Genomic DNA, 15,813 nt, shown 5'->3' with positions numbered 1-15,813 from the left:
AATGACAATAAAACTGATTAAAGAAGAAAGTGTTTCATAGTGTTAGTTGGCTTAGTGTATATTCATTAATTAGGGTAAACATAAACTATATATACCAATATGTGTTAGGATGAATAACAATCATGTCTTTACATGATGTATTTTTAATGGTAGACCATGCAGAATCCTCATAAAAACTTTCTGGATGTTCTGATTTTTGTGATTTGTGGCCTGAAGTGATTTTAGTAATAGTGAAGATAAGTAGGTATGTGAAATATAAAACAAAATATTCTTTTTATCAACAGAATAGGTAAAATATGGCTAGTAGATTAGGGAGCTTTTCTGTAATGTCTTACAAATATTTCGGTGTGTTTTTTTCAAGAAGGCATTTTGTCAGTGTTTCAGCTGATGATGTCTGTGAAGTTTATCAGTGTCCTTCTGTCATATACTCTATATATGCTGTTGCCCTATACTTCCCTTGTCTATAGAAAACTAGCTATACAGTTATCCTCCTATAACTGTGTAAAGCATAGCTTTCAGCAATGTTGAAAAATTATACATTCATACAGTGTCTTTTACTGCAAAATAAATGTAATTTGCAGTTGCTAAATTCTTGGTTTAGTAATGACATCTTAAGGGTGTGCTCACCTTCAGTTAATAATATTGTGATATCCATTCATAATAACCAGATAGCATGATTGTTAATCAAGCATCCATTAGTGACCTTGCTATCAATCACAGCAGTAAAAAACTGAACTCAGCAGTATTCTGGACATGGAAAAAATCTAAATGCCCGGGAGAATTCTCAAATTTTTAACAAGCAACTCTTTTTGTAGTACATCAGCTTTATCTTGTGTAAGTGAATGAGCATTATTATTTTGTTTGTTCTTGTGAATATATTGCTAAGTAGTACAGTATTTAGGACAAGTAAGAAGGATAAGTTTGTGAAAAAAGTACCTATGTAGTAGAAAACTGAAAAATGAAATCTAGATTGGGGATTAAGGTATAAATTCCTGTGGAGAGTTGGCAGGAATGAGTGTGATTAGGAAATCTGTTGATCTTCAAAAGGAATACCTAGTATTTTAAAAGATGAATACTCTCTGTGTGTTCCCTTGCTTTGCTTTTGTTGTTTTGGTTTTCAGAATAATCTGTAAAAGTATATGAGGACGAAAAAGAAGGGGAAATGGAAGTCAATGCTGATGGACCATTAAGTAAATGATTCTGTTTTATTTTATTTTTTTTCTTCCACGAAAGCTTTTCATGATATTCTTCAGCAAACATTGATTACCAGATACAATAGCTACTATTTGGGAGTAAATGGCTGAAATCTTTCAGATAATGACAGATGTTGCTAAACTTGCTGAACAAACCTATCTCATTTTTTTTCAAATTAACTAGCAAGTATCTTCACAAGTCTCTTGACTTGTTTGAAACTGTTGTAAAGGTGGTGTGACTTTGGTGCTCCTAGTATTGGTTTGCAGACCACCAGCTGTTTATATTATGGTTTCTGGTCTTGGAAGTTGTGCTAATGGACAAATGCATTGGAAACAATAGGTGCATTTAATCAAGTATTTGTAATAAGATAAAAATAAGTTGAGTATTGATATACTTGGTTACTGTGTGATATGCTAAATTTCCAAATACTGAGACAAATGAAGGCATAACCTCCTGAATATTCATAAGAGGTTTTAATGAAATTTAGTTGGTGATTACTTCAAGTAAATATCAGTGCATTTGTGATCATTTCAAAATGTCTCACTTCCTAGAGCTATGAAGAAGAGAGGAGGAGTCGCTCAGAGCTTGAGGTCAGATGCCAGCGTTTAACACTGGAACTGGCTGATACCAAGCAGTTGATTCAGCAAGGTGATTACAGACAACAGAACTATGATAAAGTAAAATGGTAAGTATCTCTATAATTCGAGTGTTTAACTAACATACAAATGGTAATAAAGATCAGCCTTGATTGACCAGACTTCTTAGTTTTGTTTTTGACATACACACACATATTTTTTCTTACCTCATACACTAATGGTTCAATTACCTCTTTTAGTATATTGCAGACCTAAAATGAACAACATTCTGAAAACCAATGCATCAAATTATCTTCCTAAAGGTTATATTTTCAGATTTATTGTGTTTTCAAGAGAGCCTAGCAGTCTCATTGCAGCTAAGGAAGTGGGAGCTGTTGATAGCAAGCATCTTGGAACAAGTACTCTCTTTTTATTTGTAGTTTAAAAGCAATGATCTAACAAAAGGCCCTATGCTCTACTCTGTGCTGCTTACTGAGTGAGTTAGGAGGCCAGGACCTTGGGAATTAATATTTACAACTTGAGATATCTTTGAAGCGATAAAATTTGAAAGGGCTGTTTTGAGAACTCTGACAGATAATCTTAGGATTACCTTAGTGAATTTGTTTAACTGCAGGAAGTTCCAGTGTCTAGCTTTTTTAAAATACAGATTGTACTGTTATAGCCAATGTTTTGAATATCCATCTTGTGAAAAGCAATTGCAAAATAGTGAAAATAGACTTCTTGTAAATATACTCATAGATGTATACCTCACAGTCCAGCTTCCAGACAGCTTTTTCCAGACAGTGTGCTTGCAAGTACAAGAAATCTGGTCTTTGGCACATTTGTGGAGAAATGTATTAAAAAATGGGGATTATGAATATAAAAGACCCTGTCAGCTCCTTCCTTAGCTGCTCATATGGAATGAACTCAGGCATAGTTACTGACACAAATGACTTTGCCCACTAAGTAATTTGAAGGGGAATCTGTCTTCTGGATTCACAGCATTTTTGGTTCACAGCAGTATGTACAAAAGCAACCCTGGAATCTTTCTGGCATCTTGTTGGAAATAGGATGGATTGGTGCTGAGATTTGCTTCCTATATGCAACTGCATCTTAATAAGTGGAATGTAATAACTTTGATGTGAATGGCTCCAGTGTTTAACAGTGTGTATTTAGAATAGCCTTGAGTTGAGAAAAGCATGAATGAACGTGCCAAAACTGTATTTGAGAGAGTAGGTTGTATTCAGCTGGGTAGGCACACATGAAGAGGAGGGGAGAGCTCTGTTGGCATAACTGCATGAGGATATTTGGTAGTGCTGCAGGAGTAAATCACTTCCAGACTTGTTTCTGCTTTTAAAAAACACTATGTCAAATCTAGTTCTGCTGTACTACAAGTTATCTCAGTTTTAAAGCAATGCTATGCTTAATATAATATTGGTTAGCTTTTTTCTAAACTGCAGGCTCATACTGGCTCATTCATTTCACTGCTCTGACAGGGTGAGAGTGGAGACATAGTGATGCTTCTTTGTGCATGGAGAAAGCTCTTTTGCTCAGGACACCAGCACAATTTTTGCAGCTGTGTCATGTAGATTTTAAACATGACAACCCACTCTGGTATCAAGGCTGTGTGCAGGGGAGAGTACCTACTGAGAACAAGTATGCATTGCTTTCTGCTCTGTTAAGAAGATGGTAATGAAGTTGTTTCACTTTTTCATTGGACTTCCATGTCTGCAAAAGATTGAAGAGACTGTCATGGGAAATAGCATCAGAAGCTTGATGAAGCTAAAACAATGGGTACTTACAGATCATTGCTAAGAGAAGAAATGTATAGCCCAAAGATACACTAAAGAAGAATAATCAGGGGAGAATGAGTACTGTAGAATTTGAGTAGGAGTACTGCAGAATTTTCTTTATTTCTTAGTATTTAAATAACACTCAATTGTTTCACGTAAAATGATACTGCTGCAGGTGTTAGTAACTATTAAAGGTTAAGATTATCACCAGTTGTTCTGTGAGTGACTGATTGGAAGAAGTCAGTGTCTTGAACTGGAAGAAGGCTGAGAAATTAAAAAGGCAGAGGAATTTTGTTCATTACACTTTATGCATCTAATAGTTTGACTTTGCTTTCACAGTGAACGTGATGTATTTGAGCATGAACTGTCAGAACTCAGAAGAAACTATGAAATACTGGAGGTGTCATACAAAACACAAACAAAGGAAAGAAATGACTTAGCAAAAGAGGTAAACATAAATTTCTTACCTTAGTAATTGTGTATTTCATAATCTCAGGAATTTGATTTTTTGTCTAATGAAGGTTGTTAGGATCATGGAATAATTTAATTCTAATGGTCTCAAGAGACTTAACTGCTCCAACCCGCCCATGCAGTACAGAGCAAGATTAGGTCAAGTTGCTTAGGGCTTTGTCAAGTTTTTAAGTCTCCAGTGATGGAGATTCCACAGCCTTTTGGACAATCTGTTCCAGTGTTTGTTTGCTGTCTTGTGAAAATGCATTTGTAAAAACTAATCAGTTGGTACAGCTTCTTTTCTGTTGCATCTTGTCCTGTAAGTATATAAGCCAAGTCTCTGGCTATTTTTATGTGTTCCACTTGGATAGCTGAGGTTAACAATAATATTTTTCCCAACCAGATTTCTCTTCTGCAGTCTGAAAAAAGTTCCAAGTATTTCTCTTAACCCCTTGTACATCATATGCTGTAGTTCATGACCATCCTGGTAGAGCTCTTCTCGTCCTGTTTCAGGATGTTAATGTATGTCTTTAGGATAGCATGTCATGGGATATAGCACTCCAAATATAGTCTCACAAGTGTGGAACACTGGATAATAATTTTCTTTAATCCACTGTCTGCATTGTTGCTAGTATAGCCTTGTAGCCTCTTGGCCTTCTTTGCTGTCAGGGCACACTTCTGTCCCGTGTTCAGTTAGTTCAACAGATGTTTGCCTATCCAATCCATATTTTGCCAGCTTTTCCATACAGCTGTTACAGGAGCTGCCTGAAAGCCATGCAAAAGTAAATGACACGGACAGTGATCCCCCCATTCACAGAGCTAACATTTTTGTCATGTTTGAGAGGTTTGGCCTTGGTAAATTTCTGCTAGTTTTTCTGTCACCTTCTCGTTCATATTCATGGATATAGCTTCCAGGGGAATTGACTTCATAATCCTTGCAGGATTACATTTACCAGCCCAACTGAGTGCTCCTACTTGAAGGAAGATTGTGGTAATCAGAAGCATTGATTACTTGCTATGATCCTTCAAATGGCTGGTCAGCCTCACAGCAACACAGGCTATCTCCCTCAACGCTGGTCGAGTGCTTCCCATTTTTTCCTAGGCGTTATATGCATGCCATTTTCCTAGGTATGTGACTTAGAAGGCTGAAGCAAAGACAGACTGAACTCTGCCAATGAGCTCAGGAACCTGGGAGGCCCCAGGGGAAAATTTACCATTGGAAGATGAATGCTGTGAGTATGCTTGATATGGTTTAACTCCAGCTGGCAACTAAGCCCCACACAGCTGTTTGCCCATCCCAGTGGGATGGAGGAGAGAATCAGAAGAGTAAAAGTCAATAAAAGTCATGAGTTGAGATAAAGACCATTTAATAGGCAAAGCAAAAGCTACACACACAAGCCAAGCAAGTCAAGGAATTTATTCCCCACTTCCAGTGGGCAGGCAAGGGTTCAGCCAGGGAAGCAGAGCCCTGCAGGAAAAGTGTGGAAGATCTTTGTGTGTTAACACTTTAGCAGCTGAATAAATGAGAAAGACTATTCCTGAGAGTATTCAGGGGAGATGTGTTCCTTAGTGTCTCTGTGTAAATAACAGTATTACAGATAGAACAGAGGCTAAAACTGCCACTTTAAAACAGAGGCTAAAACTGCCGCTTACAGCTACTTGTAAAATTAGGCAAAGCACTGCTCTGGTAGCTGTAGAGATTGTCAGAAACATTAAGGAAAAAAACTGAGTTTCTATTAGAAAGTAGCCCTTTGGTTTCAGGCTTTGTTAGTCTATTTATTCCTCAGTCTAGCATTGTAAGAGGACATCAAAAGTCAGGTTTGTTCTCAGCGTGCAAGAATGGCCAAAAAAATACTGTCCTGTACATCAAGTTTGTACATACATATGGAGTACTGCAGAATAGCAGCAACAATGGCTTTTTTCATTAACTTTTTACTAAATTAATCAGAGTGAACAAAAGTAGCACTACTTTAAACTAAAATATCACCTCAAACTGTGTATTACTTAAATCTCTGAAATGTTTCTGCTGATTTTTGTGTCTGCTGATACAGTATCAAGTCCTGGATTGGAAGAACATCCAATTGGAAGTTTTTACACGGTACTTGTTCCAGAGGAGGAGTAACTGCTTGATTTTCTTTGTGTAGTAGTCTATGATGTCTGTTCACTGTTGATATACATGTAACATACTACTTGGAGACAGACCATGTTTACTTTTTTTTTCTTAAATCAGGTATAGAACAGGCATTTATACCTCACCCTGAGTGTGGTGCTCAGCAAGTGGGCTGTTAGAGAAGAGCATACCTCTAAGAGTACTGTTTGTATATAAATTGTCATCTCTTTAACTTCTTCCTCCATGTCTTTGACTCCAGTATCTTTCCTAAGTAACCTTTAGTCCTTCTGTGACTTAGAAAAGGTGAATTCTGTCTAAACCATGTACATTATGTCTTTATAGCTGTAGGAGGCATGTTTCTGAAAAGTTATTAATTTACCATTCTTTGAACTTGGTGTGTGAAATCCTCAGGAGCTTAAATGGCAAAATTCTTTAAGAGGACGAAACTGTTTTGTTATCATGATTATGAAGCTGGGCCGCCTTGCAACAGTGTCCTTTATGCTCTTTGCCTGTTCTCTAACTGCGTTCACCTTGAATGGATGGAGACTGCTCTCCCTCACACTGCTTCTTGGTGTAGGAAACATGGTTGATCTGATGACAAAGGTGGCTGTTCTCAACATATTCTTGTTCCTACTTTGGCATCAGTTTAGCCTTCTGTAGCAACACCAGCTCTTTGCCCTTGTCCACAACAGTTGTGCCTTACATCATCCCCAGAACTATCAGTTTTACCATTTCTTTACAGAGCAGTAATCACCCTGGTGCCCTTAAACATTTCCCTGCTGTTCCTGAGAATGTCAGTATGACAGGTTGGCACCAAGATTCTCCATCGGTGTTTCTGACACAGCACTATGCAGTACTGCTGCTATTCCTCTATTCAGTGCTTCAGTACTGTTTAGATACTGATGTAGATGAAAGAACCTCTTTTTTCAGGTGCTAACTACTGGAAATAAATAATGTGAACTCATAAAACGGTATTTTTATTAAAGTCTTTTTTTCTACTTAAAGCTTCATCAACTTGTTAAAATAAAGTGTAAATAGAATCTTTTGCTTCAGATGATTTCACAGAACAGAGTTAAAATTAAATTGCAAATATGTGTACATAAGTTAAATACTTATCTTGAAATTTACGTTAAAGTGTTCTTTTTAATACCTTTTATAGCTGGCAACCATACAACAATCCCTCAACTTGTTGCAAAAAGATAAAGATTATCTGAATCGCCAGAACATGGAGCTTAGCGTTCGCTGTGCACACGAAGAAGATCGTCTTGAAAGACTGCAGATTCAGCTAGAGGATGCCAAAAAAGCTAGGGAAGAAATGTATGAAAAATATGTTGCATCCAGGCAAGTTATTGTCTGTTCACTTCTATCAGTAGACAGATTCTTTAACTGTTTTCCCTTGTTTCTTGCACAAATCCCATTTAATTAATAATAATTTTCAGAAAGCTAACTCATATTTTTTTAACTAGAAGCAGGATACCTTTCTTGGGTCAAAGAATGTATCTCAAACAATTTTTTAAACCTTTATAGGACCATAGCAGTGGAAATAAACTTTCAGCATAAACTTCGGTGTTTATGGCAATTATTCTTGTAGGTTTGCTCAGTTAATTATAAAACAAACTTCTTGTTTTCAATGTATATCCATAAATCTTGTGTCCTCTGTAACTAAGAGGGAGTGTGCTAATATGATTCTCCTGATAGACAACTAAAACAAAAATTGCTACCTAAACGAAAATAGAAGGACATTCTTGAAATGATGAGTTATGGAGCTCCAGCCCATATCAGAAGAATTTTAAATTTTATTTTTCTTTTCAATGCAGTCACTCAAAGTTTTTGTAAATTTGTTCTGCATGTTTATATCTCAGAACTATGTATTTCCTTTATATTCACCCAGAACTTCTGGATTTTAAATTAAAAAATTGTCTTACTTTTGAAAATTTAAGAAAACATTCTTTTTAGGTTTTTTTATGATAGACCTCTTTGTTGTGTAAAAGGTCTTCATAGAGTATTTGTTATAGTGTGGCACAGTTGAAGAAGGAGAAGAAATAGATTTACTTTTATCTTGAAGGGTCAACTGAAATACAATGTCTCAATGAAAAGAAAATGTGGAAAGTCTTCTTTTACAAAAGGAAAAGGAAATAAAAGGAAAACCTGACAGCAAGCATTCTCCATTTTAATATTTTGGGGCATCTAGATAATGTGAGGGAATTTTTGACCAGCTCAAGTACTCATTTCTAAGAATTATGGGTTATCACATGTTTGGAAATCAAATTAAATCTAAAACCTTTTACAGTTGCAAATGCACATGTCTTCATAATGTGCTTTTGTTTCCAAACCTGTGATTTTTACCAATTGCTTAATTGCTGATTAATTATTCTTGAACATTATGCTATCAAATTTTGACATTCCTTAACTGTTAAGCGCTTACAACATAACCCTGTTTTTGTCAGAGAGATTCTTTATGAGATTCCTTACAATCTGTCATGAGCTTCCAAAGTTACAAAAAAAGTCAATGTTTCTCTGAAATGAAATTCTTTTATCCTGATATCTTCTGATACTTGTGGTTTAAAAACTTTGTGTTTTAAATAATTCGTATGTTACATTGACAGGATAAATTCCCAAATTTTGGGGGCTTTTGACTTCACAAATCTCCACTCCATTTAATTTTCAATTGAACTTGTTATGTTTTATTCCCCTCATATGAGATGCAGATAGTACACAAAGAAGTCTTGTAGGGGCATGGCAGCATTGCAAGTCAGTAAGTTAATCAATACTTACCCAGTAATGAAGAAGAAAGTGAGGAGTTAAATGGTTACTTAATATAAGCACTTGTTTAGAGGCTGACAAAGAAGTTCTGAAAGAATGTTAATGTTATGTGATTAATCAATATTAAATAACTTTAAACATTTAAATCTTTGTGCAAAAGACTTCTGTTTATTCACAGTTAAATATTATTTATTCCTGGTTGATTTCCATTTAATTTATATAACAGCATAGGCTGATAAGTATTTTAAGTCATTGAGAGGTAAATGAATAAAGATTGAAATAAAATGTAAAATCAAGAAGAACTCTGCTCTTGTAAAGCTGTACCTCAAGTTTTAATATTTTAACTAGTGCAATATGTTTCGTTATTTACAGAGACCACTATAAAGCAGAATATGAAAAAAGACTACATGAAGAGTTAGAACAAATAAGGTTGAAAACAAATCAAGAAATTGATCAACTAAGAAGCACCTCAAAAGAGATGTATGAACGTGAAAACAGGTAGGTAAGGTGTAGGCAGTAACCTAATTGAGGAAGAAATGACCAAGCAGTGTTTTGTGCTTAGATATAGTCCTAGCTGACTAACTCTTTGAGAGGTACTCAAAATGTAAAACCTAAAATTAAATTATATACTTGTATGGTAAGTTTATGTTGTTATATTTATTATTAAATGATGGACAGCCAACATTATCACTTGAAAAGGAATATTAGAATTCATGTTCTACATTAGATCTGGTGGTTTGAGGTTTGTTCAGAGGTATAGTATTAGTTAATTGACACGGGATGACAGTTTACATGTCATGCTCTAGGGGCAATCTTGAAACTGCTGGGAGTCCAGAAGAGAAAGTGTTGATGCAGAAAATAAGGCAGGAAAAACCCAAAAGAAATAAGACTTAGGCCTGTATGAAGTAAATCTAATTGAGTTTGTTAATAGCATCATGATTCAAAAAACCCATTGATTTCCTGTAAATTGTTGTAAAATTCTCTTGAGGAAGATTCAAGTCCTGCTAAGACCTGCATGATGAGTCTGTATGTGTGTCATCTAGTTGAATACCATGGAATTACATGCACATGCATAAGCCTTTTAGGGACTAAAAGATTTGGACCTTTGGCACTGAATTTCTTTTTTAGCTTGTTTTTTGTCCGTTTGATTGCTTTAAAATGGGAGGAGTGCTTAATAACTTTACTATAGATGTCCTGAAAGTGCCATGTGGAGAAGGAAATGACAGTAGTAAAAAGATATTTGTAGCATTAGCATCTGTTCCTCTGATAGGTAGTTTTGTTACTGCTGGGAAGAGTAGAAAAAGAACATGGCTTCTGCTGTATTTCAGTCAGCAGAAAGGTTCTAATTAAAAACAATTACATCATTGTGTAGTTTTGCTAGTGTGAGTAAAATACACATATACATCCACACCACTTCCTGTATGCAAATCTATTTTGAATTACAAAGTATGAATTTAAGCATGCATTACTTTGGAGATTTGACAAGCGTCTGTATATCATTGAGAAAGCTACTGAAAGATATTTCATTTGTATCTGGAAGTGCTTTACAGAAGTTTTCTCCTCATTTTGAAATAATTACTTCTGAAATGCAAATCCCTTAGATTTGCCTACATGTTTAGAAAAAAAAATTAAAAGAAAGCTTTCTAGCATATGTTCTTTCTAGAAAATACTAAAAAATCCACTGTAAGGCAGTCTGCCTCAATGGTAAGACAAATGGAACCTCAAATTGTGAGCAAAACAATTTGCAGTGAATTTGTGTAATGTGATGAGATGCTGTTTGTGGCTGCAAATAAAGTTAAGATGCTGGTTTCATCCTCCTGCTCAAAGCATGGAATGGTATTACAGCTAAGCTAATCCAATATTCAGTTGCTCATATTCTTTGCCAAGCCTGATGTGCCTGATAGTTCCTTTGAATTTGTTGGCACGCATTTTACACTAGGATGAATCAGTTCAAGAAACTGAAATAGGAGGGGGCAGCTAATAAAGAAGTGATGCATCCATGCCTAATTTTTTTGGCATCAGTTTCACTTGTATGACTGTTGTAAGCATGGGCTGTGTTTGCATTAGCAAGCATGAGTGAATTCACAGGGCATGTGAATGTCTGCAAGAGGTTTGACACTGGATTACCTGTAGTCCATTCCCATAGATCAAACACAGTTTAGTAGTTGAGCGTGTGAGATGCTTTCCCTAAGCACGTTTTCTGATGTGGTCAAATCTGACTGCAATACAGTTTGTGCATTCTAGAGCAGTTTAGGGATGTGATATTTATTGCATTTATGTGCAATAAATGACGGTTGTGAAGAGGTTTGTGTGAAAACCTAACGAAGATGCCCACGAGCTGCTGCCTCCCATGTCTTCATCTCACCTTTTTTCTCCCCATGCCCATTCTTGATCCTCTAGATAATATTTCTGTCCCATTTACTTTCATTGTGTGATAGGCTGGCTAAATGCCTTGCAAGGCCCCAGTGCAGCCATTTGGGTAGGTGCTTCACCTCCTGTGAAGTGGCAGTCACACAGCTGACAACTGGCAGCATCACTGGTGTGTCTCCTGGCTCTCTAGAGCGTATTTCAACAGATGTTATATCACATCTATGATTGTGGTCTTGTTGGTTGAATCGTCCCTCACTTGTGTCCTTTTTCCTCCTATTGCATTTTCAATTAGTTGTTCAGCTAAGCAAAAGAGTTTATTCTCTAAATGAGGCTCTGTATCTCTCCTACTGTTTCATTTTTATCCCACCTCCACTACTCTAGTCTTAAGGATACAGCTCTGGACTCCTACTCTGAGACATAACACGCTTGATTTTAATGCTGTTAACAAAATATATTGCCATGTTGCCATATTTTGGTATGAGTCACTTCTAAAGAATCTAATCTTCAAGTCAGTCCCTGAATTTCTGCACTAAATTCTATAGCCTAGTAACTCAATTTTTAAAGAAAATTTTGTTATCTTTCTCTAGTAGCCAGTTAGCTGCTACATAATTTGGATGTTAATTTTTTCTAAGTAACTGTTTGCTGTTCGTATGAATTACTTTGAATACAGAAAAGTGCCACTGACAACATTTATTCTAGAAAATAGTCTTTAAACCAGAAATTATATACCTTTAGTGTGATACAATGACATAGGTTAACATTTACATGAGTGTAATGATTTTCTATTTTCCTTTGTTTCCTGACTTTTCTCCAAAACTGGCCTGAGCCTTTAATTTCTCTTTGCCTTAAGTCAGAAAATTGTGAGGAGAGGAAAAAAACAAAACTGCAGTAGGAAGATCTTGGTTGCATCCACATTAGCAGTTCAGTTCAGATGAAGAATATGATGTTGAAGTGAAATCCCCTAGTCATAGCTGCTAGCCATGGTTTTAGGTTGCCTTGCAGCTGTCCTTGGATTTGCTTGTATTTGTAACATATAAATAAGATTCCTTTTAGATAAAACAAAATCGAAAGGAATTTTTAAGATCATCTAATATATTTTAAGTGCTGGTGAATGTTCATCATAGAAGCAAACAAGTAGTAGAGTAAAATCCTTAAAACAGTCTAACAGGGATTTCTGATCCTCAACAACCACTGTTAGCTCCAGCAAATTGGCTGGTGCTCTGTTACACTGAATATTGGACATTGAGTTTATATACACTATCAAAGCAGTGCTTCCCCTCCTTATAGTCTAGTGCAGTGTTAATTATGGCCTGCTTGCAGCATAACAGACTGTGAATAACTAATTCCAATTTTTAAACACAAATACTATATGTTTTATTCTTAGTATCATGCTGTTCTCATTTGTGTTGGTCAAATAATAATTGAGGTCGTTTGAGCATCTTGACTGATTCCTGGTTATAAAAAAAAGGAGTATCAATTGATTGTAATAAAATGTTATTTTTTGGTTCTTTGCAGATCAAAAATGTTGCCAGCAATAAAACCCAGGAGACTCCTGGGTTGATATGTATGATATGCAATAACATATACATCACAGTACCTAGACAATTGGTAGTAGGATTTCTGTGCTTACCTAAACTTTTTTTGCTCTATCAAAAGTTGTGAATCATCTCAGCTAGGCAGACAGCATTCCTGCAGTTATTCCCAAAGCACCAAGGAAAATAGTTGGAATTAATTTAATTCCTGCAAAAAAAAATTTTAGTTCTAGTATTCTAGAATAATTAGAGTTACATGTTTCCACATGTAAATAGGTGATTTGATAATAGTTTTTTACAATTTCAGAACTGGAAACTTTGCTGGTATACCTGAAAACAACCTGAAGTAAAGCCTCTGTAATAAATAAGTGAATAGATAGACCCTTCTGCCATTCTGTGAGAGTTGAAGAAGGGAGCATTGAAATTTGTATCAGAAAGCAGTAATTAATGAAGCAAGGCAGTCTTGTTTCTAACAGATTCTTAACAGAATAATTTTTGTTTCCTTCAGAAATTTGAGAGAAGCACGAGATAATGCTGTTGCTGAAAAAGAGAGAGCAGTAACTGCTGAAAAGGAATCTTTAAGAAAATATGATCAACTCTTAGAACAGTAAGTGTTTTAAAATACATATAAAAATCTAAAGGTATAACAGTGTTTATAGCTAGGAGGTCTGAGTAGGAGGAATTGCTTACTTTCTGCTTACAAAGAACAAATTGAATTACAAACTCTTCATTTAAATGAAGTTGCAGACTTAATTCTTGTAGTAAATTCTTTCCATTATCACTGCAGTAATAAGATCAAAGTTTGGTATTTCTCCTGCCATACAATAGAGACAAGCAAACATAATTATTCATTTCATAGCAAGAATGTCAATTTTATACTGTTACAGTAGCAGTGGTCAAACTCTGAACCTGTTTGTGGGTTTTTTTCTTTAGTTGAGAGTAGAAAATATGTTTGTAATATGACTTCAATTAATAGTTTTTATGAAGTTTGGATAGAGGGCAGTAGTCATAAACAATTATGCATGCTACATGTTTCTCTTCTTACTAGTCTCTTCTCAGACTCTCATACTCCATGTGTAGAATATATTGTCTATACCAATGCACAGTTCCATTCCATAGAGAAAGAAACTGTAATTGATTTTTTTGCCTGTTTACAAGCACTCTATGTTCTGTAACTCCTTTTCCTTATTTTTTGTAAATTTGGAATGTATGCTGTGGTTAAACTAAGAGCTAATGTAAAGCTATGGACAGTAATCAAAGTTGTTCAGGTTAAGTTTGTCATGTGTCTTTAGTTTTGGATTTAATTCATTGTTTAATGCATTTTTTTTCTATAATGAAGTGATCAGTTCATTAAGTGACTGTACTACCTAGTCATCTACTCAAAGGAAGTACTAGATGAGCCTTCTTTGCTCTGAATAATTTTTGATTACAGTGAAAATGTTGTTAACTTAAGCATAGGAACACATTTATTGAAGCTTTTAATTTTTATGTATAACTCCTAAATGGCAGTGGTGATACTATTGAGGAAATAGCATTGCCAAAGGATTGAAAAAATGTGATTTCTAATTGATGATGTCAAGCAATAGGGGTATGTCCAGAGCAAATGAGATGGGTCAGAGGATTTGATATCCACGGTGAGTTTAAGGGACTTGACTTCTGATTAATTCTAGTTCAGCTGAATGGGCCCAAGGGTGCCGAATGCCTTTTAGGGGTTAGAGCACATTGGAGGGGTTGTTGGGTTCTCAAAAGGAATTCAGTCTGCAAACTCTGAGGTGATGGCTCCACAATGCAGAAATCAAAGTCGTTTCAACAGGGAGGCCAGGAAACTTGGTTCAAAACTGATCTCCTGGGTTAAAATAAAATGCTAATGTGAGTCAACACATGTTTCTTTCTAATGAGACTCCTACCTTCCACTGTGGTAAAATTTACTAAGACGTGGGGATTTCATATATAACTGGAAACTCCTCTTGAAAGTCAGTCTGGCATATCATAATTGGAGTTTGCACTTTTACTTAATAAAAATCCTAACTTTGCAATTCTTCTGTATTTATTTTTGAACTTAAGAACTGTGGAGAAAATGCTTTTCTGTCCAGCTGTATTCCCATGCATCTAATGTGTCCTTTTTCATACTTTATTTTTGTTGCTTTTTAAATTTATGTTGCTTCATTTTTAGGAGGTATGTCCCACTGCAATTAGAAACAGGAATCTTACTTGATACATTTATGCTTCTTTGCTCTTATAGCTTTTTCTAGTGATAAGCCCTCCAGTTAAGTAAAACTCTAATTTCCTCGTGTTAAATAAATTAATAAGTTGATTCACGCTGGGTTTTGGAGTTCTAAGGAGTAGATCGCTCCTCAGAAGATTATTTTCTGCTTGGGAACATGGAAAACCCATACTAGCCTTTTTTGAAATGTTGGTGTCTCTCTTTAAAAGTACCTCACTTCTAGCCACATAACAGGTGTCAAGACCGTGACTTTCTCCACATTCCAAATCATCTACCTAAGCGAACTGCAAAGAAACTGGCATGTTGAGTTGGTAGAAATACCTTAACTTGAAAGACCCCCACATTCTGAATTTACTGTGGACTCACAGGTGACAGTTCTGTGGAACAAAGAAATTTTCTGATATCACCAGAAACCCCTAAGACAAAATAGACTGTGTTGTCCAGTTCTGTATTTAAGTGATTATAACAGCTTGTTCTACTTTAGTAAAGACAAGGTGACTCATCGTAGTTACCACTGGTATCATAATCTGTATAAACAAACATGTTTGAAAGCTTCAGAAGTATGTGGAATGTTGACTGGCCTGAATGGTGGTTAAATAAGGCCCCTGGCAAGTCTTGTGATCAGAAGTGTAACTAATACCCAATTTTCTAGTCAAGTGCAGTTATTTTCATTTTTTTCACTCATGTTTGTGATAGTTTTCTGTGAACAGCTATTTACAAATGCCAAGAAAATACCAAAGTGATAATATTCATGAAAGAATTATATTCAGAAAGGATCTGCTGTTTCAGCCTTTAAGTAGAC

General features: G+C 35.6%; 1 protein-coding gene across 2 annotated transcripts in view; it reads left to right on the top strand.

The window, feature by feature from the left end:
* PIBF1 (progesterone immunomodulatory binding factor 1) overlaps nt 1–15,813 on the top strand; it is a 105,965-nt gene that overhangs the window by 16,217 nt on the left and 73,935 nt on the right. For both annotated transcript variants that reach the window (XM_058045116.1, XM_058045115.1), the window contains exons 6-10: nt 1,746–1,879; nt 3,902–4,010; nt 7,282–7,463; nt 9,258–9,383; nt 13,296–13,394. In XM_058045116.1, the coding sequence (XP_057901099.1) occupies nt 1,746–1,879; nt 3,902–4,010; nt 7,282–7,463; nt 9,258–9,383; nt 13,296–13,394 (650 nt within the window). The remainder of the gene's footprint in view (nt 1–1,745; nt 1,880–3,901; nt 4,011–7,281; nt 7,464–9,257; nt 9,384–13,295; nt 13,395–15,813) is intronic.

The sequence above is a fragment of the Melospiza georgiana genome, chromosome 2, assembly GCF_028018845.1.
Source record: "Melospiza georgiana isolate bMelGeo1 chromosome 2, bMelGeo1.pri, whole genome shotgun sequence".
Taxonomy (NCBI): Eukaryota; Metazoa; Chordata; class Aves; order Passeriformes; family Passerellidae; genus Melospiza; species Melospiza georgiana.
This window is presented reverse-complemented; position numbering and strand designations above follow the sequence as displayed.